This window comes from Vigna unguiculata, chromosome 5 (assembly GCF_037176805.1).
Source record: "Vigna unguiculata cultivar grain cowpea cultivar isolate G323 ecotype 2 chromosome 5, ASM3717680v1, whole genome shotgun sequence".
Lineage (NCBI taxonomy): Eukaryota > Viridiplantae > Streptophyta > Magnoliopsida > Fabales > Fabaceae > Vigna > Vigna unguiculata.
In genome coordinates, this window is record NC_140796.1 from 51611598 (window position 1) to 51639382 (window position 27785).

Consider the following 27785-nt stretch of genomic DNA (forward strand, 5'->3'; position numbering starts at 1 on the left):
CTGACTGCTTTACCCATTTAGTGGCCATGTCATCTCTGTTTTGGGTTTGGTTGATTGGGGTTACTTCATAGTTGTTTCACGTGTTCAAATAGAGCATATTTTTCCTTTCTTTCCGTGCGAAAATGGATGTCTATTGTCCAATCCCTCAACGTTAATTGACGTCTGTTGTTTGTTCAATCACCCGACGTTAGCTGACATCGGTGTATATTTTCGACATTAATTTTGATGTCACCCAATACGACATCAGAATTTAGACGGACATCAAAGACCAAAAGTACTGAATGTTAAAAGATTTTTTGTATTATTTCACTTTAAAGAGAAAAATATTTTATATTATCCATGTTATAAAATCAAATTAATAATAAAGGAAAGAAAAAAAGAGAGAAAAGAACATAAAACAATAAGACAAGAGGATAAAGACTAAATAACAAATCAGATGAACTATTGCAAATTAATCAATTATATGAAAAAGTGTATAGCAAATGTCATTGTTAGTTATTAGCGATTGAAAGATAACAAATAATTTGGAAAATACCTTCATTTCAACACCAACTATATTAAATGTACAATGAATGTCGAATTTTTCAATATTAATTGTTCAAGATTATAAATTATTATTTATATAATAATTATTTATATTATAATAACTACATTGTTTGTGTACCTGAATGCAGTGATCTTACAGTATTATTAGTCAAATAAAAATTACTTATAATATGCTTTTAATTTATATAATTTATTATTACGATCATTGTTTTCTTTCTGTTGTTATAATAATAAATGATTTTTAAAATTTGTAAAACCTTTATATATATAGCATGTTTAGATAAATAAATGTCAATGGTAACAAAAAAGAATGATGAAAACAAATATTAATAAATATCCCTATAGAATAGGACATTTTCAATTCTGAACAAAAATTGTAATGTTTAATTCCATACATTCTCTGCATCTAAAATTCCTTTCCGCCATGACCACAGCTTGACAAATGATGAAAAAAAATCAAATTTAATGATGACAACATCTTTAAATCCCAAGATCAACACCCCTGGTTTGCTGTCTAGAAACAAAGTAAAAGCCTCATTCTTTATTGGTTGAAGCACAAAGTCTCACCCAAGATTGCAACCATCACTTGAATCAATGATGTCAAATCACAAGGTGGCTTTGTTCGTATAAAATTCTAAGCAATGAACTATGTAATTTTGACCTCATCCTACATCATAATTCTCCTAATACTGCTATTGGAAGACTGTCACAATTGTTCAGCAATAACCATCATGATTGTAGCTGTGTTTCCTTCAAGGAACTGTACAATCTAATAAGTTAATTGAGTCCTATGCATCTTTAGAAGTCTTCAAAGTAAGAATTTGGTACATAAGGAGGGGAAGACAGGTTTGCAACGCATTTGAACTTTTGCTGCATGTACTTATTCCTGACAGCTTCGAAGGATGTCGCATTTCGTGACAAGTAACTACCTCTGCCTTGTCATATGTGTGATCGGTGATACTGCAAAAGTCGTCCACACAGGGTGGATCGATTTCCTCGTATTTGGATGCAATGAGCATGGAGGAAACACCCAGCAACTGAAGTCTGGATTTAGTGACAGGATTAACAGACAAAAAACTACCAATGTATGAAACAGAGAGATGAAGAGTGTCCGGGAGAAGCTTGTACTCCTCACCCACTTCTACTAACCAATCCACCAAGCTTCCTCTCATGGTTGGCGTGAACAGTTTCTGAACTTTCTCAATGTAGTCAACCATTGGTCTACTCCTTTTCTGCATCTCCATTTCATGAAGATACTCATAGACATAGGAAACAAGAGATTCACCTATATGGAGGCAAGAAGAGTGGGTGGTTGTGGAAGATGGCTTCTTTGCATTGGGATTCTTCACATCTTGCAATGTTTCCTTCGGAAGATTTTGAGTGAACGAAACCCTATGTCTCTTGGGGTGTTGTTTTTGGACCAAGACCATAGTGTTTAAGAGAAAAGTATACATTGATAGGAAATACTTTTGTAAGATTGCATAATATCAATACTTTTTGTTCAAAAGATTCATCTGTATCATTGAAAATTTTGAGTATTAAAATTGTAAATAAGAAATTGAAATAATTAGTTCCACTGATATTAGGAAATTTTACAATTTTTTTATTCAACTATATGTGAAATTTACTTTTACTTTAAATTAATGAATTTTTGAATATTTTATTTAAAGTATAATTTAAATGTATTAAATTTTAATTTCTTTATCATATATAAAAGTAAAAAAAAAAAATCTATCATAAAGTAACATTAGTAATGTCTAGAGAAAAAATGTATGCAATCAATCCTCATTTATATCAAAGATGAATAATGAAAAATCTTCAATTATATTGTCTAAAAATCAAATAATGGTTAAAGATAATTGTTTCAGTGTTGGTTGAAACAATAACTTTCACATACATTTTAATTAGCTGATGTTGAAAATAACTGAAAATAATCTTGATTAATAATTTTAAAAAATCATGATTGACATAATGATGAACAAAAAAAAACCTAACTAATTAATTATTAAAGAAAAATAAATAAATTTTAACAATAACAACACTAAAGAAAAACAACAATAGACATTAACTTAAAAGAAATGTTAACATTTGTGAAAAAAATACCAATCTTGATTAAGTTGACGAATGTGTCGATCTTAGATTTTAAAATTTAAAAAATTAAGAGTAATCTAAGCAAATTTTCTCTCAATGGTCTTCGTATTTAGAAGAGTTGAAAAATATCTATTGATAACGTAGATAAACATTGTACAAGCGGATAGAGGTAGAGATGGCAAATAAACCCGTGCCCGTGGGTATCATCCGAACCCGTCCCCGTTTTGACGGGGAATCCCCACTTTGACTGGGTATGGGTATGGGTATGGGTAATACCCGAAATTTTCAACTGGGGATGGGGATGGGGATGGGGATATATATATACCCGCCCAAATACCCGTCCCCGCTTAAATTACTAAACTATTTATAATTTATTAAATAATCTAAAAAATATATATAAATAAATAATATATTTACACATAAAATATAATATAATATAATATAGTATATATACATATAAATAAAATATACTTTTATATATATATATATATATATATATATATATATATATATATATATATATATATATATATATATATATTTACACATATACATGTAATATAATATAATATAATATAATATAATATAATATAATATACATATAATATATATACATAATAATATAATATAATATATATAATATATACGTATAAAACAAATTAATCATTTAACTAATGAGATCTTTTATAAACAAATTTATAACATTACAAATTTATAAAAATTTAAAAGAAATATATATATATATATATATATATATATATATATATATAAAAGCATAAAATATCTACGCATATACATATAATATATATACATAATAATATAATATATATTATTATATAATATAATATAATATATACTTAAAATAAATATATATCTATAAAATATATATATATATATATATATATATATATATATATATATATAAACATAAGATATCTACACATATAATATATATACATAGTAATAATAATATAATATATAATATAATATAATATATATAAATAATTATATATATATATATAAATATAAGATATCCACACATATAATATATATATACATAGTAATATAATATATAATATAATATAATATAATGTAATAAACTTGTCAAAAATAAACTTTGAAAAATTTTGTTAACACAAATTTCCTTTTAAACATTGAAGAGAATAAATTGCTTTAGAACTACGGTTACATCTTTTACAAAAAAAACACCAAAACACTGTTCATAGACTACTTTCATAACATTAAAGTGATAATCCAAAGACTGCCGTTAACCACATTAAATATATTTATTTAAACTGTAATACCAAAACTTAGGACATGAAAGGATCTTTTCACCCTTTCCTCATTTTGAAATACTTGCCAAATTCATTGACTACAGTACTCTTTTTCATGCACTCTTTATCTTAATAGTAATAATTATAAAAATTTACAAATGATTTGAAAGAATAGGGAGAGGATAATGATATTATTTACTTAAAGTGATGGATACGTAAAAGTAAAAAAACATATATATATATATATATATATATATATATATATAATCTATAAATGATTTAATAAATATGATAGATAAAAAATATTTTAATATATTAACATGTAGGGTTATAAATTTATTTTTATTGTTAAAATTTATGTAATATAGAACTGCATAATTATTAATTAATAAAAATAAAAATAATTATTATTATTATGACAAGAACGAATAAAGAATGATTATTTTCATAAATACACTCAAATACATGTAAATATATTATAATTTTAGAAAAAATGTTATGAAGCCTCCCTGCTTAAATTATTTCCTACAAATCCACGTAAACTCTTCGTCGTTTCAGTTCTTTCATATATTATTTCAGTTAAATATATTTTCTGATAAAAATAGAAAAGATTAATTGATAGACGTAAAAGTAGTAACATCATAATTATGGACTCAAAATATTATCTCTCTTGTTTTAGGAGAAAAAAAAAGTCACAAACTCGATTAGTAGGTTACTAAGATCTGTTGCTGGGATAAAAGGAAATGTAGTTAAAATCTGAGAATTAGTTTATTAAAAGTATTTGGAAGGAATTATATGGTATACATTATAACATTTTTAATATATTATTATTATTTTACATTTTAAATTTAAAATAATTATCCAAGACATTTGTAATAGTTGCACGATGATAGTAAATCAAAATAAATAAATGAAATTTACTCCATAATTTACATTTTTGGAATTAATAATTCCAAAAAATCCGTCGGTAATTACCAAAAAATTCGTCAGTAAATTTATTGCACTATTCATCTTCTTCCTCCTCCCTCTTTCAATTTTTTTTTTCGTTTTTTTTTTCGTGGTCACCGTCGCTGCCACCACCGCCGCCGCCACCGCCACCGCCACCGTCGTCGTCGCCACCGTCGACGCGCCGCCGCCACCGCCGTCCCTTCTTCTTCTTCCTCTTTCTTCTTCTTCATCTTCTTCATCTTCTTCTTCTTCTCCTTCATATTCATCTTCTTCTTCTTCCTCTTCTTCTTCTCCTTCTTCCTCTTCTTCTACTTTTTCTTCTCCTCTGTATTCTTCTTCTCATTTTTCTTCTTCTTCTTATTCTTATTCTTCTTCTTCTCCTTCTTCTTCTCTTTCTCCTTCTTTTTCTCTTCTTCTTTTCCTTTTTTTCTTCTTCTTCTCGTCTTCTTATAAGGAGATTTGGGCGGGAAAATTCCTGCTTCTTTTACCAACGGATAAATTCGTCGGTAAATTCGTCGATAAAAAAAAATTAAATTATCGACGAATTTTACCGACGGATTTTGAGATATATAAATATCGATAGATTTATCGACGGACAAATCCGTCGGTAATTCAAATTTTGGGCGGAAAATTTTTCGTTTCTTTTATCGACGGATTTTTCTGTCGGTAAATCCGTCGGTAATTCAAATTTGGGCGGGAAATTTCCCGCTTCTTTTACCGACGAAAAAATCCGTCGGTAAATTTGTCAGTAAGAAAAATTTGAATTACTGACGGATTTTCTGTCGATAAATAAAATTTGTGTTACCGACGGATTTTTCCGTTGGTAATTAAAATTTAAGAATCCGTCGGTAATTCAAATTTACCGACAAAAGTATATCCGTCGGTAAAATTCCGTCGGTAATTTTAATTTTTTTTGTAATATTTTCATAATTTTTACACTTGTCAAAAATAAACTTTGAAAAATTTTGTTAACACAAATTTCCTTTTAAACATTGAAGAGAATAAATTGCTTTAGAACTACGGTTACATCTTTTACAAAAAAAAACACCAAAACACTGTTCATAGACTACTTTCATAACATTAAAGTGATAATCCAAAGACTGCCGTTAACCACATTAAATATATTTATTTAAATTGTAATACCAAAACTTAGGACATGAAAGGATCTTTTCACCCTTTCCTCATTTTGAAATACTTGCCAAATTCATTACTACAGTACTCTTTTTCATGCACTCTTTATCTTAATAGTAATAATTATAAAAATTTACAAATGATTTGAAAGAATAGGGAGAGGATAATGATATTATTTACTTAAAGTGATGGATACGTAAAAGTAAATATATATATATATATATATATATATATATATATATATATATATATATATATATAATCTATAAATGATTTAATAAATATGATAGATAAAAAATATTTTAATATATTAACATGTAGGGTTATAAATTTATTTTTATTGTTAAAATTTATGTAATATAGAACTGCATAATTATTAATTAATAAAAATAAAAATAATTATTATTATTATGACAAGAACGAATAAAGAATGATTATTTTCATAAATACACTCAAATACATGTAAATATATTATAATTTTAGAAAAAATGTTATGAAGCCTCCCTGCTTAAATTATTTCCTACAAATCCACGTAAACTCTTCGTCGTTTCAGTTCTTTCATATATTATTTCAGTTAAATATATTTTCTGATAAAAATAGAAAAGATTAATTGATAGACGTAAAAGTAGTAACATCATAATTATGGACTCAAAATATTATCTCTCTTGTTTTGGGAGAAAAAAAAAGTCACAAACTCGATTAGTAGGTTACTAAGATCTGTTGCTGGGATAAAAGGAAATGTAGTTAAAATCTGAGAATTAGTTTATTAAAAGTATTTGGAAGGAATTATATGGTATACATTATAACATTTTTAATATATTATTATTATTTTACATTTTAAATTTAAAATAATTATCAAAGACATTTGTAATAGTTGCACGATGATAGTAAATCAAAATAAATAAATGAAATTTACTCCATAATTTACATTTTTGGAATTAATAATTCCAAAAAATCTGTCGGTAATTACCAAAAAATCCGTCAGTAAATTTATTGCACTATTCATCTTCTTCCTCCTCCCTCTTTCAATTTTTTTTTCGTTTTTTTTTTTCGTGGTCACCGTCGCTGCCACCACCGCCGCCGCCACCGCCACCGCCACCGTCGTCGTCGCCACCGTCGACGCCGCCGCCGCCACCGCCGTCCCTTCTTCTTCTTCCTCTTTCTTCTTCTTCATCTTCTTCATCTTCTTCTTCTTCTTCTTCTTCTTCTCCTTCATATTCATCTTCTTCTTCTTCCTCTTCTTCTTCTCCTTCTTCCTCTTCTTCTACTTTTTCTTCTCCTCTGTATTCTTCTTCTCATTTTTCTTCTTCTTCTTATTCTTATTCTTCTTCTTCTCCTTCTTCTTCTCTTTCTCCTTCTTTTTCTCTTCTTCTTTTCCTTTTTTTCTTCTTCTTCTCGTCTTCTTATAAGGAGATTTGGGCGGGAAAATTCCTGCTTCTTTTACCAACGGATAAATTCGTCGGTAAATTCGTCGATAAAAAAAAATTAAATTATCGACGAATTTTACCGACGGATTTTGAGATATATAAATATCGATAGATTTATCGACGGACAAATCCGTCGGTAATTCAAATTTTGGGCGGAAAATTTTTCGTTTCTTTTGTCGACGGATTTTTCTGTCGGTAAATCCGTCGGTAATTCAAATTTGGGCGGGAAATTTCCCGCTTCTTTTACCGACGAAAAAATCCGTCGGTAAATTTGTCAGTAAGAAAAATTTGAATTACTGACGGATTTTCTGTCGATAAATAAAATTTGTGTTACCGACGGATTTTTCCGTTGGTAATTAAAATTTAAGAATCCGTCGGTAATTCAAATTTACCGACAAAAGTATATCCGTCGGTAAAATTCCGTCGGTAATTTTAATTTTTTTTGTAATGTTTTCATAATTTTTACACTTGTCAAAAATAAACTTTGAAAAATTTTGTTAACACAAATTTCCTTTTAAACATTGAAGAGAATAAATTGCTTTAGAACTACGGTTACATCTTTTACGAAAAAAAACACCAAAACACTGTTCGTAGACTACTTTCATAACATTAAAGTGATAATCCAAAGACTGCCGTTAACCACATTAAATATATTTATTTAAATTGTAATACCAAAACTTAGGACATGAAAGGATCTTTTCACCCTTTCCTCATTTTGAAATACTTGCCAAATTCATTACTACAGTACTCTTTTTCATGCACTCTTTATCTTAATAGTAATAATTATAAAAATTTACAAATGATTTGAAAGAATAGGGAGAGGATAATGATATTATTTACTTAAAGTGATGGATACGTAAAAGTAAAATATATATATATATATATATATATATATATATATATATAAATGATTTAATAAATATGATAGATAAAAAATATTTTAATATATTAACATGTAGGGTTATAAATTTATTTTTATTGTTAAAATTTATGTAAAATAGAACTGCATAATTATTAATTAATAAAAATAAAAATAATTATTATTATTATGACAAGAACGAATAAAGAATGATTATTTTCATAAATACATTCAAATACATGTAAATATATTATAATTTTAGAAAAAATGTTATGAAGCCTCCCTGCTTAAATTATTTCCTACAAATCAACGTAAACTCTTCGCCGTTTTAGTTCTTTCATATATTATTTCAGTTAAATCTATTTTCTGATAAAAATAGAAAAGATTAATTGATAAACGTAAAAGTAGTAACATCATAATTATGGACTCAAAATATTCTTTCTCTTGTTTTGGGAGAAAAAAAAAGTCACAAACTCGATTAGTAGGTTATTAAGATCTGTTGCTGGGATGAAAGGAAATGTAGTTAAAATCTGAGAATTAGTTTATTAAAAGTATTTGAAAAGAATTATATGATATACATTATAACATTTTTAATATATTATTATTATTATTTCACATTTTAAATTTAAAATAATTATCCAAGACATTTGTAATAGTTGCACGATGATAGTAAATCAAAATAAATAAATGAAATTTACTCCATAATTTTAATGAATTGATAATTTTTTAATTTATAAAATCTGAAATTACTAAACCCAATTAAGAAATAGACATCTCTCATCGTGTTTATATAAATGTATTTAAAACATTGTTTACTTTTGTTTCAGGATTTGTTTCTTACAATTTTGCTGCTGTAAAAGTGTGAGAAGTTATTTTTATAATATAAAAATAATTTAGTTTAGTGGTCAAAAATTATCGATTACTTTAATATTAAGTGGGACTTTCTCCCGAGTAAGCATTTATTGATAAGGTTGGATTTGATTTGATGCGTCAGTGCTAGAGCTTAACTATGGAACAATGCATCAACAAAAATATTATTATTTTTTGCCAAGACATTAGAATGATATTCGATAATTTCAATACAATTATATTTATACATATGAGTCTCATCTCATCTTGCATAAATGGAGTCGGTTCTCATTGCAATAAAAACTTTAACTTTTAAGTCTAAAACTTGACTCTTTAATTTCAAAATTACGATTAAGTTTATATATGTTAAAATATAAACTTTGATTAAATTAATATAATTGAAAATTTTAAAGTTTTATAACAATGTAATTACGTATTTACACGTAATATTAATAGAAACGCATATTTCGTTTTAACAAAGTTTTTAAAAGAAACACATATAAGAAAAAAAAACGCAACATTCCTTCAGCGGAAACAAGTTATAAAAGATAAAAGATATGAAATGTATTATGCATCCCAGTTAGTCCGACAACAAAAAAAAAAAAGAAAAAAAGAAACTATTACAAATACCTAATATTTAAGGTAAGTCGGTGAACATTTTGGTCAGTTTACGTTTAAGATTGTTGAGCTGAGTTTGAAGGACGACAATTTGAGCATTAATTACGGCGATCGTAATTTGTAACTCTTTTTCTCGCCGTTGAGATTGAGCTTCTCGCTGTTGACATTGAGCTTCTCGCTCAAGAGCTTGCCGATAAATCTGGTTTATATCCTCAACCGCCTTATTCATCTTCTCCCAAGTGTTTTGAACATCAAGAGGAGAATGAGGATTGGCCATGATAAGTGAATTAGATGAATGGACGGGTGTAGCCCAACTTTTGAAAAATGAAGTTTGATACTGGGGTGAGGGTTTTATAGAGACCACAACCGTATCGATGAGCAAAACAAAAAGGATGAAATAAAATGAAATTCTAAGGGTATAAATAGAGTTGAAGTGGGATAGCGTTGGGAATATTATTTAATATATTTTTTATTTAAATTAATTTTTAAAAAATATTTCAATTTTTTAGATATATTTTGATTTTAAAAATTAATTATTATTTTATACTAAAAGTAAAATATTTTAAATATTTTATATTTGATATTTTGTTATATTTATATATATATATATATATATATATATATATATATATATAAAAAGATGATATATTAATAAAATACAAAAATATGTTCATTCATATCACTTATATCTCTCATGTTTATCTTATTTTCAAAAGTTTTAAAAATTCCAACATTTAAATCATTCATATATTACTTTATATTCACCCACACGCTTTTAGACATTCATTTTGAAGAACGAAAAAATTGTATATTATTTTATTGGATTTCAATCTCTCATTAAAAACAATTACACATTTTTTTAAAAGACAAGGAAAAATTCAACCCCGTGTAGAAAATTTTCAAACTATTTACATTATTCAGGAATTATGAGATGGTGTAAAGTCAATAGGCCATTTTAGTAAATACCTTGCAACCACACATAACGTTGCAACATTTTAAATTCAATGCAAAAGTATATTAAATTTGAGCATGATTGTAATCTAACCGTTAAATTAGCTACTAAAGATTGGACTTATAATTAATCACACGTAAAAGACTTGAGAATGTGATTAGATATTTGTCGTTCAAGTTTTACCATAAGGGTCAATTCACATTAGGGATGTTAACAGGACTGGTACGGTGCAGTATCCGTTGGATAAATATCCATCCCGTATTTGTATTTACATCTGTCGGGTATCCGTTATACGGACATTTGCATAATTGTTTAATATTTATGGGTACCCGTGGATATTTACAAAAAAATAAAAATAAAAATTTAACAACATATTTTAATCGTAAATTCAAATAAAATAAAATACATAACATTCATAAATTTTAAACAAAGTCAAAATAACCCATTTAAATCGTTTTGAATGACAGTTTACAAAGAAATGATTTGTTTTCAAAACTAATTGATAAAAAAATAACTCATTCAAAATCAATATTAATATTTAAATTATGTTATTTTTATTTTTTAATTTAAATTAGAGTATAGTGGGTACGAATATTCACGAGTTCGAATACTATGATACTTGTACCCGCCTTGTTAACATGAATACTCGTACCTGTTATCCGCGGGTATACATTTATAATATCTACTTCTTACCCGTTGCAGGTTTTATCCATAGATACCCAAAAATACAGATTTTTTTGACATCCCTAAATCACACTATCAAGAACTGCAAGGATAATGGATGTGGATATTAAAAAATATGTTTAGGGAAATTTTAAAAAACTACAAATAAATATGTTGCACAACAAAAATAAATTAATGTATATTACCAAGAATATGGAACACTATTAGAGCTGGATGATATCTTAATCTAATCAAGAATCCGAACATTACATGAGACTCACATGCATTCTCTATCTTCCTCAGACTCTAAAATATTATTCTTTTGATTTACTTTTTAATAGTTGGTTCGAAATTAGAATTTAAAGTACCTGGAATTGTAAGGAAGATAGAACATTTTAAAATAAAAGATTATTGCAAAACATCGTGTGGATGAAATGAAGGGAATATTTTTAAGTAGTTAAAAATTATTATAATTTAATAATTAATATCGATACTTTATGGACTGAAGGTTGATTGTAGGAGAGTTGGAGTACTCTGGACAAGTTTCTATAAATTGAGTTGAGAGATTATTCGTGTTATATTGACTAGTTTGATTCTATTTTTTACCATAACAAAGAATGAAGTTCGATTTTTGGGTAAATGGAGTCGGGTCATCCATGTTCATGACCATGTAATGTAGTTAATTAAATGATAATTTACCAAATTGATATAGTTTATCCTTTGAAACAGGAGTGGTTTGTGTCGGTTATTTTTTATTTCTCAATATGGGTTCAAAATGGGTCAGGTTAGATTAATCAAAAAAAAAAAAAACACAAAAAATTGTGACTCATTCTATCACATGATAGATATATTAATTCGCCATTTTTTAACCTTTTTAAAATTTATTTACATGTATACATGTAAATAAATATTAAAAACATATTTATATAAATATTTTTTAAAAAATTAATTGATTATTTAATGTTTTTAATTAGATAAATTAAAATATTATTATATTTATTGTTTTTGTATGGAATCGATATGACGTGCATGGTATGACCTTATCTGAAGAGTGTTGTTATAGTTGAAGAGTGTTGGATTCCTATTAGAATGTCCTTATCTGATTCAGAGAGTGGGGAGTAGGTACCTTCAAATATTTTGACGCTTAAGTCATTGGTAAAAAAGTATACGAGTTCTCCTACTATAAGAGAGAGATCAATATGTCCTTTACCTGACACTAAACTACTAAACTACTTGTTTGTAATGACCTTTCATTAATTATCTCTATAAGCGTTTATATTCCTTTGCAGATGTCAGTGAATAGCTCATAACAACCATACCGTTAAGCGAATTAGTTGCAGATCTTTCCTCCAACCAATCTGACTGAGATACATCTAACCCCGACATTGACGTCCCACATACCATGCACTTGGCCTTATAAGCATTTCATGCCCTTGATGAACAACATGACTGAGTAATACTCGACCTTATACATGCACTTGGCCTTAAAGCTTTTCAGGCCTGCAAATGAACAACATGGCTGAGTACTACTCAGCCCTATACAATACATTGACATATTAATTTGCTATATTATAATTAACAATAAGAACCTAATTAAAAATTTTAATGAATTAAATTATAAAATTATTGCATAGTTACATTTAAGAAAATAATATAATTTTTTTTATTTAATTTTTTAATTTTAAGAAAGTCAATGATATGGATCAAATGATATGGATCAAACTAATCTATTTTTGATATTTTAATTCAGTAAGCTAGTAGGTTGAACCAAAACTTATTGACAAGTTGAAAAATCCAACTCGACTTGTCTTGTTATGTCTTCCTAATTTAATGTATGGATTGAAACTCATAAAAATAAAACCACGCTGATTAAAAAATATATAAAAAAATTGTTATCAACTAAAACTAAAGTCTTATTAAGGATTGATTGGATCAAATTTTCAATACTTCTCATCATAACAGAATCAAACACGTAATTATTACGAATTTTACAACAATATTTTCTGTAAATAAGAATGTAACTCAAAACAAGTTACAGTTAAACTCTTTGGTTTGAATTCCTAAGAAACTTAAACCAGAACATATTCATATATAAATATTAATAACTTAAAGATTTTTATAAAGAATAACAAAATTGATAGATTACAAATTTAAAAATACTTTTTAAATAATGTGATGGTATCCAAAAAAAATTTGAAAAATTACAAGCATAATAAATGCCTTTTCTGGGTTAAAAATACATTTGAATGTTACCTATATTTTAGAGATATGTGAAAAAAACAAATTAAATACCACAAAAAAGGTTATTTCCTGTAAGTATTTAAAAAAAAACAGAAAAAAAAGTTATTAAAAAGAAATGATAGGATTGGTCAACTGGACCAAACTCTAAGTACATAAAGAAACAAGAAGAAAGTTATTGAAACTTAAGAATATCATGGCCCAAAACGATGATACAATTCTATTGCTGGACCCAAACTTTAAATGCTTGCGTATGTGTGTTAAAAGTCCCTGTCAACGAGTTCGGCCCCAATAATAGTCTGAAATATTTTCTGAGTAAAAGCGATATTTGCACAATAAAAAAAATTAAGGGAAGAAAATAAATTTTACGCATTGGTTAAAACATTTCATTACATCTTTTTGTCACGATATTTTCTTTCTAATGAAAATGTGTAATGTTTGTGGCTAATAACTATTTTAAGAATTTATGGTGTGTTTAAATTTGACAATTTAAGAAAGTGATTTATTTTTTTGAAAATTTTAAAAAATTTTCAACAAAAAGGACATGTTTAGATGAGAAATTAAAAGAAAAATGAAATTGAAAAATTTTAAAAAAGTATTTTAAATAAATAAAATAGTATAATTTGAAATTCATTTAAAAAAATAATGAAACTGAAATTTTCCAACTTGTGGAATTGTTTATTGGTCAAGACAAAAAAGTCTACACGTAGAAAAAGATGAGGATCAGACAGAAGATCGAGACTAGTCAGTTCGGGTAGAATGTCGAGTCAGGTCGGACCAAACCGAGACGAAGGTCAAGCCAGGTTAGCTAGAGGCGGGATGAAGATCAAGCCGGGTAGGTTCAAGACGGGATGAAGGCCAAGCGGGGAAAGCCCGAAGGTCAAATCAGACCAAAGGTTAAACTAGGTCGGGTCGAAGATTGAGCCAGATCAGATCGGGTCAAAGGCCGAGCCAGATCGAAGGTCAAGCCGAGTCACGCTACGCCAAAGGTTGAGCTAGGTTAAAGTTTAAGTAGGGTCGGGTCAGGTCAAACCGAGTCAAAGGTCAAGCCAGGCTAAAGATCAATTTGAATCGAAAGTTACGACGAGTTGTATCGAATTGAAAATTGAGCTAAGTTAATTAGACTTAAAAATAAAGTTGAGTTTGCCATAAAATATAAATTAAATTGCTTTATCCAAAAAAAAAAATTGAAATAATTCAATGACTTCATCTAAACTAATTATTTTAAAAAAATTTAAAAATAAATTACAAATAATTCAGTTACTATATATTTTAATTTATTGAAATGGTTAAAATCCATCGTCCAAACATTATAATAACGAGTTTTACTTTGACACCAAAAATTCATTTGTTTTGTTCATTTTTTATAATTATATTGTTTGTACGAAAAATGAATAAATAGTATAATTTTTTTTTATCCACAAAATTTTGAATTCAATATTCTATTTAAATGGCTTAAGTCGCTATCTGTTAAAACAATTTTTTGTTTGTTATTATCACGCTATAATTGTCGTATGTCTGAAAAAAATACGTTCATTTTGTTAAACTTCACTGTTTTCAGGTCAAAAGAAGATCTTTATTAGACTTGTTGCTTAATTTGAATATATATATATATATATATATATATATATATATATATATAATATGATTTGTTTAAAAAAAATATTAACTCAGGGAAACGAAGATAATAACAGTGAACAACAAATCCAATGCGAGGTTAATGTAATTCCTTCATCCAAAACGAAAATAAATACGAACACGTGTTCATACCAACTCGTTAGAATCCCTGATTAATTTGTTATATATATATATATATATAATTTTTTTATATAAATTTTATTTTTATAATATAATTATTAATCGACTTTTTCAAAAATATAATTATTAACTATTTTTAAAGTAACACTAGCTTGAAATATTTGTATAAAATTGTCACGGATTTATTATTATATTTATAATTTAGTTTTACCTGATAAAGTTCAAGTATTTTTACTATTCTCATTTCTTTATATTAACTTAATATATTTATAAATGATTAGATTGGCTAAAGATGTGAGTATTAAATCATCATTCCTTGACTGTAATAGCTCTCCAAAAGATTTATATTCAATTACTTTTGGAAAATTAAGTAACTACATCAATTATTTAGATAAGGAGATAAAAAGGAACTCAATAAATAAATAGAAAAATAATAAAATACCATTTTAGACTATTTTTGTTTAATACTTAATATGTTGTGTTGAAAATTAAAAATATAATATTCCACTGGATTGAAAATTAAAATTTTAATGTTTTAAGAACTAAAATCAAACTTTTAATTTGTAAGGATATTAAACTCGATTTCTAATGTTATAAAAATAAGATTAAACTTTTAAAATCTACACTCACTAATATCAAACCTTTAATATTTCTAGAAACGAAAATAAATTTACACCCACAACCTTAGGGTTTTAGAGGAATAAAAATATTTATATTTTCTACTTTATCCCATACTAGCTATTTCTGATATTCACAAGAAGTCAGGAACATCATTCAACAAGAGAGTACTAATTTATAACCGAAACTCAATAAAAAACAGATAACCTTGTATCATAAACTTTTTATTTCTTTTAAACAACGCCCAAACATACAAACAAATGACTTTTTTACAATAAAATATCAGTTTGGTATATAAATTATTTATTTTCTTTTTTACATAAAGAATGTGAATAATGCACTCTTAAAATTATGCATATGGACAAATTATACTATCTAAATGTAAATTGGACACAAACTCACATACCTACTAATATATCTTGTTCTTTCACGTTTTTTAGAAAAAATTACTAAATTTGATCGTAAGGCAATAGTTAAGGGGTTGTATCTCTTATATATCTATAGTTTTATTCTCTTGTGCATAGTTGTTCTTGGAGTTTATCTTCCTTCTAAGTCTGTTGTAGCATGAAGCCTACGAAGAAACAAACAAAAGTTGGCTAATGATTTGATGCACACCATGCTTGATAACTTCCTGAAAATCAGGTTTTCTATATCTGTATGTTGGTCATTTATACCACGTGAAAGTGTTACCCTTCATCCAAGACCATGCAAGTTACGCACGCAAGTCAAAACATCCTTGAATTAAAACCATCTAACACCTCTCTGTTTCTCTCCATTAACCACTGTTTCAATAACTGAAACATAAGCATCAATTTTGACCATCAAAATTGTGTAAAAAGCTTTCATGTGGGTATTTAAGGAATCAAAAGTCTCTAGTCCCAGGTCAGCTAAAATACCATGATCAATGGGTCCAAAATACTTTATTGTTAGCACATAAATAATTAAATAAATAATTCAATCATGATTGCCATTGACTTTTATAATGAAGATCATGATATCTAATTCGAAAAGAACTTGTGTTTCTTTTGATGATGAAGAAAGGAACTTTTCACCAAACACAGCCGTGTGATATGAAAAGGTGGCCACGTGCCTCACATACGAATTGCCACGTCAAGATACGAATAAGGACTTAGGACCGCAGGTTCGTAGAGAATCTGAACACTGAAACAGTAATAGATAAAGAGAGGGTCAACAGGGAGAAATGGCACGTCCCAGTAAATAAATAAAAAAAGAAGGGCAGGAAAGGGAACTGGAAATGGAATACTTGGAACAACCGGAACGCAGGAGAGAGAGGAAAAAGCCAAAAAGGCCCATCCAAACAAAGCCTTATTCTCTCTCTTTTTAAAAGACACTTGTGGTTTTCTTTACACTTTGCTCTCGCTCTTGCTCTCTCACCCTGCGTTATCCTTCGTGCGTGCGCTTCTCGAACAATCTCCTCTTACCGATCTCATCACTGTAAGCTATGGACTTCCAATCCATCGCCCTAATTTCTTGATCGAATTCTACAATCAATTATTGTATAGATCCCTAATGCATTTGCGGATTATGTTTTGCTATTGATTTCGCGGATCATTGCTGTTGGCCGTCAATCTATCATCTCTCTGCTGTTTTTCAATTTTTAAATTCATAATTTCTCTTTGTATTTGGCTTTCGGATTTGTTCGGATTTCGATTTTGTTAGCTTTGAACAATTGTGATTAGGTCTTCTATTGTCAATTATTCCCTTTCTGTCTGTCTAATTTTTTGTTCCTATTAGTGTTTGGCTGATGTTAGGTTTCTCAGCTGTGTACTTCAATCTGCTTGTTTATTTTATTTGGATTTATGTATAAGAATTAAAGCTGTGTTTTATGATTGTAGTTCACTTTCCTTGTGCCATCGATATTTGTATTTCTAAATTTTCATGTTATCAAATGCTCAACATTTTTTATGATATCTATTTTTTCATAGTATCTTAAAGTGACTATGTAACAGTGCTAAGCGTTGTTATTATGTTGTTGGGTAAAGGGATTGATGATAAGTTGCACCATCATAGTTTTTGTTGAGTTCCTGAGGCAAAATAGTATTTAGTTTACTGAAAGTAGGCTTTCCTGCATTTTTTAAGCACATCTCTTGGAAGATTTCTGATTCAAGTTTGATCTGCATTGTTTGCAATATCCTGGTGTTTGTTTGACTGTTGACAATGATTTGTGTTTCTCAGTTTGCTGAATTTTTATCCAGGGAAATCATGAGTGACGAAGGAGAAAGGACTTGTCCTCTCTGTGCAGAAGAGATGGATTTGACTGATCAGCAATTGAAACCATGCAAATGTGGTTATGAGGTTCGATTCTATTACTATGATTTTGTCATTAGACAATAATCTGTAGGTTTTTATATAATATCATGTGTTCATTAGAAGAATTATTTAATTTCTTTGTTAATCTGGTCACTATTTATTTTTGAATATATATTTTACTCTCTTTTCATCTTTTAACATTCGGCATTATTGTTCTTCTCCTCCTGATTTGAGTACACCATCACCATCTGTTGCTGATTATTGCTTATTTACTAAATACTGTGGGTTTCTCTCTAACTATTATTGTATCAATGATTTTATTTTTTTCTGTTTAGAATAAAATGCCACTCATTTCTTGTATACCAACATGTATTTAAGACACTGGCTCCGTTGTTTACTTTTGATTTTCCAGTTGAAATTTTTATACCTGACAGTAATGGTGAATAATGTCTTTTAATCTACACTTGACCGTAGATATGTGTCTGGTGTTGGCATCACATACTGGATATGGCTGAGAAGGATGACACAGAGGGACGATGCCCTGCGTGTCGTTCTCCGTATGATAAGGAAAAGATTGTTGGGATGGCTGCAAACTGTGAGAGGTTATTCTGTTAACAGTACATTCTTGTAGACTTGAAGTGTTGTACTGCTTTCATAAGCCCTTTTTCCTTTTTTGTTAAGCATGCGGGCATTTGCATAACCATTCCAACACTCTAAATAAGCTATCTCTTTAATATTATGCTATATATTACGCAATATACAATACATTCCAGTTATCTTTTGTCTTTATGATCGAACAAAAGAAAGTTCCAGTTGTAAGAATTTTGTTTCACAATTTTCTGCCTTACTACCTAGAAACTTGTTTAAGGTACCAAACTTGGCCATCTTGTTGAGTTTCTCTTGTTAATTAATTCTTTGCTTAGACTGGTGGCTGAAGTTCATATGGAAAAAAAGATGAAAAACCAGAAAGCAAAGTCTAAATCATCTGAAGCACGGAAGCAGCTCAGTAGTGTGCGAGTAATTCAGCGGAACCTTGTTTACATAGTGGGCTTGCCTCTCAATCTGGCTGATGAAGATGTAAAATTTTTCCTCATGTTTTAAATAGTTGCTATCTTGTGTATCTGTTTTGCTTTTTGGCTACCTTCCCCTCTCCTTTTCAATTTTTCTTATTCTATGTGTAAGTTTACTAATATTTTATCAATGTGCAGCTTCTCCAGCAGCGAGAATATTTTGGTCAGTATGGGAAGGTCTTAAAAGTCTCGATGTCTCGTACAGCTGCTGGTGTTGTTCAGCAGTTTCCAAATAGTACATGCAGTGTGTAAGTTTATGCTGTCCTAAACTTTATAGTTTAGCTTTTTTTTCCTTAGTGGTACTGTGCTGGATTATTAGTAGCAGCGGTGGTGACTGCCACTAGTGGCATAGAGCAGAATGACTCACGGATAATCCTAAATGTTTGTAGTGAAGCACTTTGCTGTTGTGGTCCGTAGTGGCCACTACTCTATTAGGAGTCATATTCCTTGTTTCAACCTCTTTAAGATTCACCAGAACGTAATAGTCTTCCCAAGTTTGACATTAAAAACCTCATTTAGAGATCTGAAATCACTTTGAACGTGCATCACACACCTATTTGACTGAGTTCTTGTACTCATATTTAAATAGTGTGCAATTAATTAGACGCCCCCCCTGTGCTCCTCATTTATGCAGGTCTACCTGTTTTATACCATCTGACTAGCCTCACTCTGTTCTCTGGCACCATCTCCATTATTTTCCGTACCTTCCTGTATTTCCGGCTTTATATGCTCTCTTGAACCATCTTTGACATTATGCTCCTTTGTTGTTTACTCAGTTCTCTCTCTGTTCCCTGTTCTCTCTTATTGTTTGGTTGCTGTAATGTTCTCTCTCACTGGTCATTCAAGATTTCTTCTCTGTTCTCTATTAGCAGCATGTGAATGACTCTCATTTTTGGCGTTTTCTTTTTCATTTATATTTGAGCGTGTGTATGTGTGCATCATAAGAATAACAACCATCCTGTGATAGCCATTTTGGGGTTGGCTCCTCTGTGTTGATTTATAGATTGATACTTTGGTACTCTTTGTTCTCTTTATTTTGTGTTATTGCTAATTTTCCATTGACTTCTTCTGGTTGCATGTATTTGTGATCTATTTTTTTCTCTTATCTTTTAATAATATAAATTTTTAAAATAATACGATTATTGATTAAATTATTTTTGAAGTTTTCCATTGCAATGGCTTCCTTCTGTTGTTGTCACTCCTCACTACGCTATTCCACCATAGCTTTTTGGAGGGTGACCACTATGCACCCCTTCCTGTCATAGTCTGCCTTGTTATTTTGGTTTTTAACTGGCTAGCTTCTCATTTTGATTTCTATCGTAAATGCTAGGTAGACCTTTTACTTTTTCTGGTTTCTTGTCATCCAGACAAACTGGATGTTATTGGTGTATGCATTTTTTTTTCTTTCTCTTTTTGATATTTCTCTTTTGTTAGTACTGGATGGAAGGAAATGACCAGCAAAAGGACTGCACCAAAGCAATTTCTTTTCTTGGAAATGAAATAGAAAACCCCATTTACCTTTTTTGGAAAAGTCCTTTTACCTTCTAAGCGCATGCTTTAATTTAAAGAAGACCAAAAAGGGATTTATGGCTTTCACCCTCTCCATGATATTCCCTGTTGCGTTTGCTTGCTTACCTTTATAAACGAAAATATAGCAGTTCCTGAAAGATTTTTTGCCCCCAGATATATTACTTATTCAAAGGAAGAAGAAGCAATTCGATGCATTAAAAATGTACATGGATTCGTTTTGGAGGGTAGACCTTTAAGGTATCTATATCTGGATTTATTGAAGCTATTCATGTATGGATGACTTGCCTATGATAGTCTAATTCGCTGTATTTTTTGTTTTGTACATCTGCAGGGCTTGCTTTGGAACCACTAAATATTGTCATGCATGGCTCAGAAACATGGTATGAAAATTACTAATTCCTCAGATTTTAACTTTTACAGTCGATGATGGTTAAGCTTGACTGGAGATAGATGTTCATGAACAGCCTTGCAGCAATCCGGATTGTCTATATCTGCATGAGATTGGCTCTCAAGAGGATAGTTTCACTAAAGATGAAATAATTTCAGCATACACTAGGTATTTTTCTTGAATGAATTTTAAAGCAAGACTTATTATGAATGTGTTGAATGATAGAATCTATTGTTTATACGATCCCATTATGATTAGATGAAGGATGGTGCTTTATCCTTTTCTGGTTAAGAAGAATGTTTTATTTCCTGGTCATATTACTTTTAAGTTTTAAATTGACATTGGTATATCTGTCAAACCTTTTATGGTACCACATATATGAACATCATAGCTAAAACTTTTATTTGCTTAAGCTTTTCTATAATATTATGTTGAATCATCTAAATGTTTATAAATCTTACTGCCCAACACTCCTAGAAAATCAAGGAAGTAATGAATCATAAAACCAATCCTTGAATTAATTGAAACTCCTCATGTATAGCAATCTCTTATTTCAGTGGCCATTGGCAAGGTTTTTATTTTTGCTGTAAATTAAAAGCTTCGTGTATTTTCTATATTGATTCAGAACGGATTCACTTAAGAGTTGATACAAACCAGGCCATCCATTTTTTTCTCTGTTCTATATTTCCTTTTTACCTTTTGTTATCAAAATCATGTGACCTTGGTCAAAGGATTGAATCTGTTCATAGTACTCATTGAATTCTAGGTTGCTCTAGTATATTACATTACATATAAAGGTTTCATTTGCTTTTTGACATTATAATTCATCCTGTTTATCCTTTTACAATTATTAATTAATTATTCATTATAAATAAATAGATATTTTTAAATTTATAAATAATATTATATTAAAAATCATAATATATATATATATATATATATATATATTTAAAATGTAAGTTATGTTTTGGAGTTGTAATAAATATTTATCAATATACGGTTGTTTTTAAATTGGCATTGATATGTAGTTAAGAAAATTAAGTATACATTTAAAATATAAACAGTTTAGTTTGAAACGATTGAGAATTTTTTTTGGCTTGTTGCCGAAGTGAAATGCACCTCCCAAAGTGAGAAGAGTGTTGAGAATTTCTTATAGAGAGAGTTAGCGCTTGGAACTCCAAGTTATAAATATAACAGTAGTTGTAGATGAATTCAAATAAGGGTATCCCAATTGGTGAGTCAAATTAAATTTCCTAGTTTGTCTTTGTTTGCAAACTATATATGCTTGCAATTGCATCCAGTGCTTTTCATTCAATGGTTTAGTCACTTGCTCTCTTGTTTTGAAGAAGTCGTGTTCAACAAATTACTGGTGCTGCTAACAACATGCAACGTCGCACTGGTGATGTGTTGCCACCTCCCTTGGATGATTGCACAGATACTTCATCAGGGAAACCAACTGTGAACAATGTGGTAGGATTTTCTTCATGCTTTCCTTAATTATTGCTTTGTTATATGACCTCATTTTTTTGGCGTGTATCTTTATTTTTGTGCTAGTTTGATATTTAGTTGCTTTAACTCCCATTTACTATAGGTTCTAACATTCTGTTTTTTATCATGGAGCAGACCACGGTTAGCATTGTTAAAGGTTCACCTCCTAATGGGAGTTCTGGGAGACCTATATCTCTTTCTGCTGCTGCATGGTAATGCATATTTTCTTGTATTCTGCAGTGAAGGTTAAAATAATTTAAATTTATAATTTTAAAAATTTCAACTAATGTGTTTGCTAGGGGTACGCGGGCTACAAATTGTCAGCCAGCTGCTGGTGGTTTATTATGTGCAAATGGATTGTCCAGGCCTAAACCTGATACAATCAACAACACACTACCCATTTTGTCTGCTGTTGAGGCTTCCTTAAATGGTGATGTGACAAAGAGACCACTGTCAAGTGATGGGAGTCATAGCATCACTGTCGGGGTAAAAGATGAATTATTGAAACCTGATAAACAATATAGTAGCATGGATAACAATTCTAGAGCTGGTGAAAGAACTTCAGCTTCTGATGTTCGTTTTTCACCTATGAAATTGAACAACCAGTTGTCTTCTCTACCATTACCCAAAGATGGTGATAGAGGCAGTTGTACTGCTATGAGTGCACCAAAGAACAAAGATGGTGATAGAGGCAGTTGTACTGCTATGAATGCACCAAATTCTATTGATATTACTGGACAATCATGCAGCTTTGGTTCTGAGGAAGCAATTATTTCTACCAGTGAAGAAACTGATAATTTGTCTTGTAATTTGTCTTCTATTTACATTGATAGAAACTCCGCAAATGATAACTACAGTCAACCCAAACCTATCAGCTCATGTGATAACATGTCGGCTAAACCAATTGAATCTCATGAATCACAGTATAATTCTGACAAACATAGAGATGTCATGATTACAAATGCAGACACTAAAGCTGCTGCAATAGATAATGAGGTTTGTAATGTAAAGGAATTATGTGATTTGTCAGTGGTTTCTCAATCTCAAGTACTATCAGTTAATACTGAAGTGGAAGATGACGTAACAACTTTTGATAATCAAAGACTTAAGGATCCAGAAGTTGTTTCTTCATATTTGCCAAAATCAACCAGTTTTCGTCATGTCCCAAATCATTCTCATCCACATCTCCTGCAGCATGGTGAATCATGCAATGTTGTAAATGCTGGTTCTTTAGATGCCAATTATGAAGTTGGGGATGACTCACTATTACATGCAAATAACATATTATGCAACGGATATTCTGAGAAATCAATGAGCTCTAGTTCTTATGGTTTCCTCCAAGATGAAAGGAATGAACAACATATTGGAAGTTTATTCAGTGAAACGGTTAGTATCGGAAGTGATGCTGTCATGGACAAGGGTGAGAATAGTATAATTTCAAATATTTTGTCCATGGAGTTTGACGCCTGGGGTGACTCGGTAACATCACCTCAAAGTTTGGCCAAGTTGTTGGGTGACAAAACGGACAAGCAGAATGGCTCACTAAAAAAATGTAGTTCTTGGAAAATTCAAAGTAACAATCAGTCCAGATTTTCTTTTGCAAGACAGGAGGAATCCAAAATCCAAGCCAATGTACATGCATCTTCTGGTGCCATTCAACAATATCCAAGCAAGGGCTCACTACATGATTTCGTGGAAAGAGACTTTTCTTTGGACAAGCTAGGTATCACAAATGGCTTCCCCTCCAATAACCTCGAAGAATCTGGAAATCTTGGCAGTGGTCAATTTTTTCCTTCAAACAATAAGCTTTCTGGTGGGTATTTATAGCTTACTTAAATCGGATACCCTAGGTTTTATAGCAACACTTCTTATCATTAGTTCTTTTGCTGTTCGGTCATTGCCATACCTTTTATTGTGCCATTATTGTTTGTAGATTCTTGTTGAGTAAACTGTTTATTTCGAAAAACATCTTACTTTTGATAGGATTTGCCAGAACTACCTAGAAGCATTCAGCACAAAAAATTTCAATATTATATTTGTGTACATTAAAAGAATTGAGTTTTCATTAGGGTTGGTAAATGAACGATTTATTATAATGTACACTTGTATTGCCGTTGCTTAAGTATACTTATATCATCCGAAACCTTCCTGACAGGTCAACTGTTCAGGTATAGTTGATTTTTGTTTGCTAATTTTGATCGAGTTATGTAACCAAGTTTAAAGTGCAGTGACTGCTTTTAGTATCTTATTTTTTTGTATAGATATGTAACGACATTTCTTTATCATATTTTTCAGCTGTTTCAAGAGCACAAATTTCTGTACCACCAGGATTTTCTGTACCAAACAGGGCACCACCTCCTGGTTTCTCTTCTCTTGAGAGAACGGGGCACGCTTTTGACTCTGTTTCTGGTTAGTTCTTGTTTTGTTCTACTTTTTCATGTCTTTCTAGATATTTTGGTTTAATATCATTGTTATCACTTTGACAGGGAATTCGTTGCGTGACCCTTCTTTCTTACTGCGAAATTCATATCAAACACCCTCAAATGGAAATATCGGTGGTCCAGGAGACATTGAATTTATGGATCCTGCTATTTTGGCAGTTGGTAAAGGGAGAATTCAAGGTGCACGAAATAGCCCATTGCTGGACATGCGGTCCAATTACCCCGAACAGTTAAATTATTTGGAAAATGAGGCTAGAGTTCAATTATTGATGCAAAGATCTCTATCACCACAGCAAAACCTTCGATTTTCTGATATTGGGAATTCCTTTTCTCAGTTTGGTGATTCCTATGGCATCTCTTCTAGGTTAAATCAATCACAAGTCAGTAATCTGGCTCCATTTCCTCAGTTGTCTCTTCAGCAGTCTAGAAATGCAGTCTTGTCAAATGGTCAATTGGATGGATGGAACGAAGTGCAGACCGGAAATAGTTTGGGTGTGGCCGAGCTTTTAAGAAATGAAAGACTTGGATTTAACAAGTTTTATAGAGGATACGATGAACCAAAATATCGGATACCTAATTCTAGGGATCTGTACAACAGAACATTTGGGATTTGAAATTATTGGACATATTGACCATGGTAAAGCAAAGTCAGAATTAGACAAACAGAATTTTTCTGCATTGCCGAAGGTGATGAGGCAGGCTCATGACATAAATTGTCTACTGGGCTTCCAGATGATTAAACTATGGAGAAGTGCGGTTATAGCTGCAGCTGGTAATCATTTAACCCAAACTTACCCTTTTCTTTACTTTTTTTGGTTTAATTCTTGATTCTAAACTTCCGCTTACATCGGTTTTGTACATTATGCGTACAAGGTGCTAAACTAATTGTCCTTTAAAACTAGATTTAAAAATATTGTGATTTTGGTACCAAATTTTAAGTAAACTTTTCCATGAACGCTAATAAGGAGAAGAAAAAAAAATTCTTCATAAATTAAAATTGATTTGTAAAGTTAAAAAAACTGTTTAGGGAGAAATTGATATGAGAAAACTTGTATGCATTGACTTAGAGATAAACATAATTTTATCTTTTATACAAACTTATTTCATTTTTCCATATTTTCTTCCCCGATAAGTATTTATCTCATCTTGTACGAATTGCTGTTGAGTTTTTGAAATGTACAACACTCAATATTTCTCCCTTTTTACTGTGTAGTTCTTGATTTGTGGAAGCAAAGTTGGGTTGAGATTAAGAAATCAATCATGATGGATCGGAACGTGATATATTTGGCAGGTAGATCTTAGTTGAGTGTTTTCTCTCTTGGTACAGAGCATGGAAATCTGTTGATTGACTATCAAATAATTTCTCTCGTATATTTATTGATAATGTAATTTTTTCTTTTACTGATATTGTGGATATATATATATATATATATATATATATATATATATATATATATATATATATATATATATATATATATATATATATATATATATATATATATAGAGGTTTGATGAGAATAATTCAATGGAAATAATTTTGGCAGTGGCTTTTTGTCTTGGTGCGGTGTTTAAATTTTTTTATGTTTGGTATTAAACCCTTATTAATTTGAAAAATCTCTTATATGCATAACACCGACTGTTGCTTTGTTCTTTATGCATAATTTTTGTAATGGCATTTTATTATGTATATACATAACAAAACAGTACTAAGAGTTTGGTATTTTAAGTTATATATACACATGAATTACCTGCGCTAATTACCTTGTTTTGATTTGTTTATCTGGCATCTTGCTGTCTTTTGATCTTGTAACTGGTTATCAGGCTATATATAACAGCATGGCTGGAGTGTGACATGCCATTGATGAATGACATTTTACATGTTTCTGTTAATGCAAGTCAGGGTTTTTACTTTTTGTTTCTACTGTGTATTTACGTGAGTATAGCAATACATATTTTCTGAAGGCTTGATTTTGGGTGATTAACGTGTTAGGTTATATTTGTTTGAACTTTTGTTTACTTTTACAGACTAGTACAAACTCACGGATCGAGGAACGAGTATATTTCTTACAACGTTTTTGGTTCGTTTATTTAAATAAGCAAATTTCACTTTCTCGGGCATAGATTACACTAAGTTGCAATAATATGGTAGGATATGGTGCTATTGGTGTGAAATAATAAAATCATGTTTTGGAGGTAATTGAATGGGTCTTCGGTGGCAGTGACAACTCTTATATTTAGTGATACCCCATTAATCCAAAATACTCCAAGCCACAATGTATGCTGGAAACAATTGCTCCATGCGGCTTTTTGTTTTTTGTGAAGAAGTCTATTCTTTTTGGCGAATCAGTACAACATTTGTCTTTGACAACTAAGTTAATTATCATGTGTAGTTTCCACTCAAGTATGAGATCTCGGTATTCTGTGTGGATGTACCTGAAAGGGTATTTCTTCCGATACCTCATTATTTTTTTCTAGAATAAAGCGGTAAGGATCAATCACCTATTGGTGAACATGATTGTCACATTCTGCCAGAAGTTCTAGTCCTCCAGCTACTTTCTTGAATAAATAGAAATAATTTGTTCCCGTGAACACTGTAGCTGGCTGCTGCTTCTATGATCCGGC

At 29.9% G+C, this 27785-nt stretch overlaps 1 protein-coding gene and 1 pseudogene across 8 annotated transcripts; one reads left to right on the top strand and one right to left on the bottom strand.

Annotated features, from left to right (window-relative positions):
* Positions 1 to 939: 939 nt before the first annotated feature.
* LOC114184767 (putative cyclin-A3-1 pseudogene) lies at positions 940 to 1976 on the bottom strand (annotated as a pseudogene).
* A 15311-nt stretch (positions 1977 to 17287) lies between these two features.
* LOC114184195 (uncharacterized) lies at positions 17288 to 27360 on the top strand. 8 transcript variants are annotated; one of them, XM_085673658.1, is made up of 15 exons: positions 17289 to 17427; positions 18189 to 18288; positions 18718 to 18845; positions 19167 to 19320; positions 19452 to 19561; positions 20997 to 21080; positions 21175 to 21223; positions 21308 to 21399; positions 22578 to 22701; positions 22855 to 22931; positions 23019 to 24532; positions 25015 to 25128; positions 25206 to 25932; positions 26374 to 26451; positions 27189 to 27360. In XM_085673658.1, the coding sequence occupies exons 2-13, from the start codon at positions 18196 to 18198 to the stop codon at positions 25772 to 25774; spliced, it is 3108 nt and encodes a 1035-aa protein (XP_085529784.1). In that variant the 5' UTR covers positions 17289 to 17427; positions 18189 to 18195; the 3' UTR covers positions 25775 to 25932; positions 26374 to 26451; positions 27189 to 27360. The 8 variants fall into 8 exon arrangements, with proteins under 8 accessions (XP_027927269.2, XP_085529784.1, XP_085529785.1 ...); XM_085673659.1 differs by lacking the exon at positions 27189 to 27360 and adding an exon at positions 26985 to 27169; XM_085673660.1 differs by lacking the exon at positions 27189 to 27360 and having other exon boundaries at positions 23019 to 23362; positions 23411 to 24532; positions 26374 to 26565.
* The last annotated feature ends 425 nt before the right edge of the window (positions 27361 to 27785 follow it).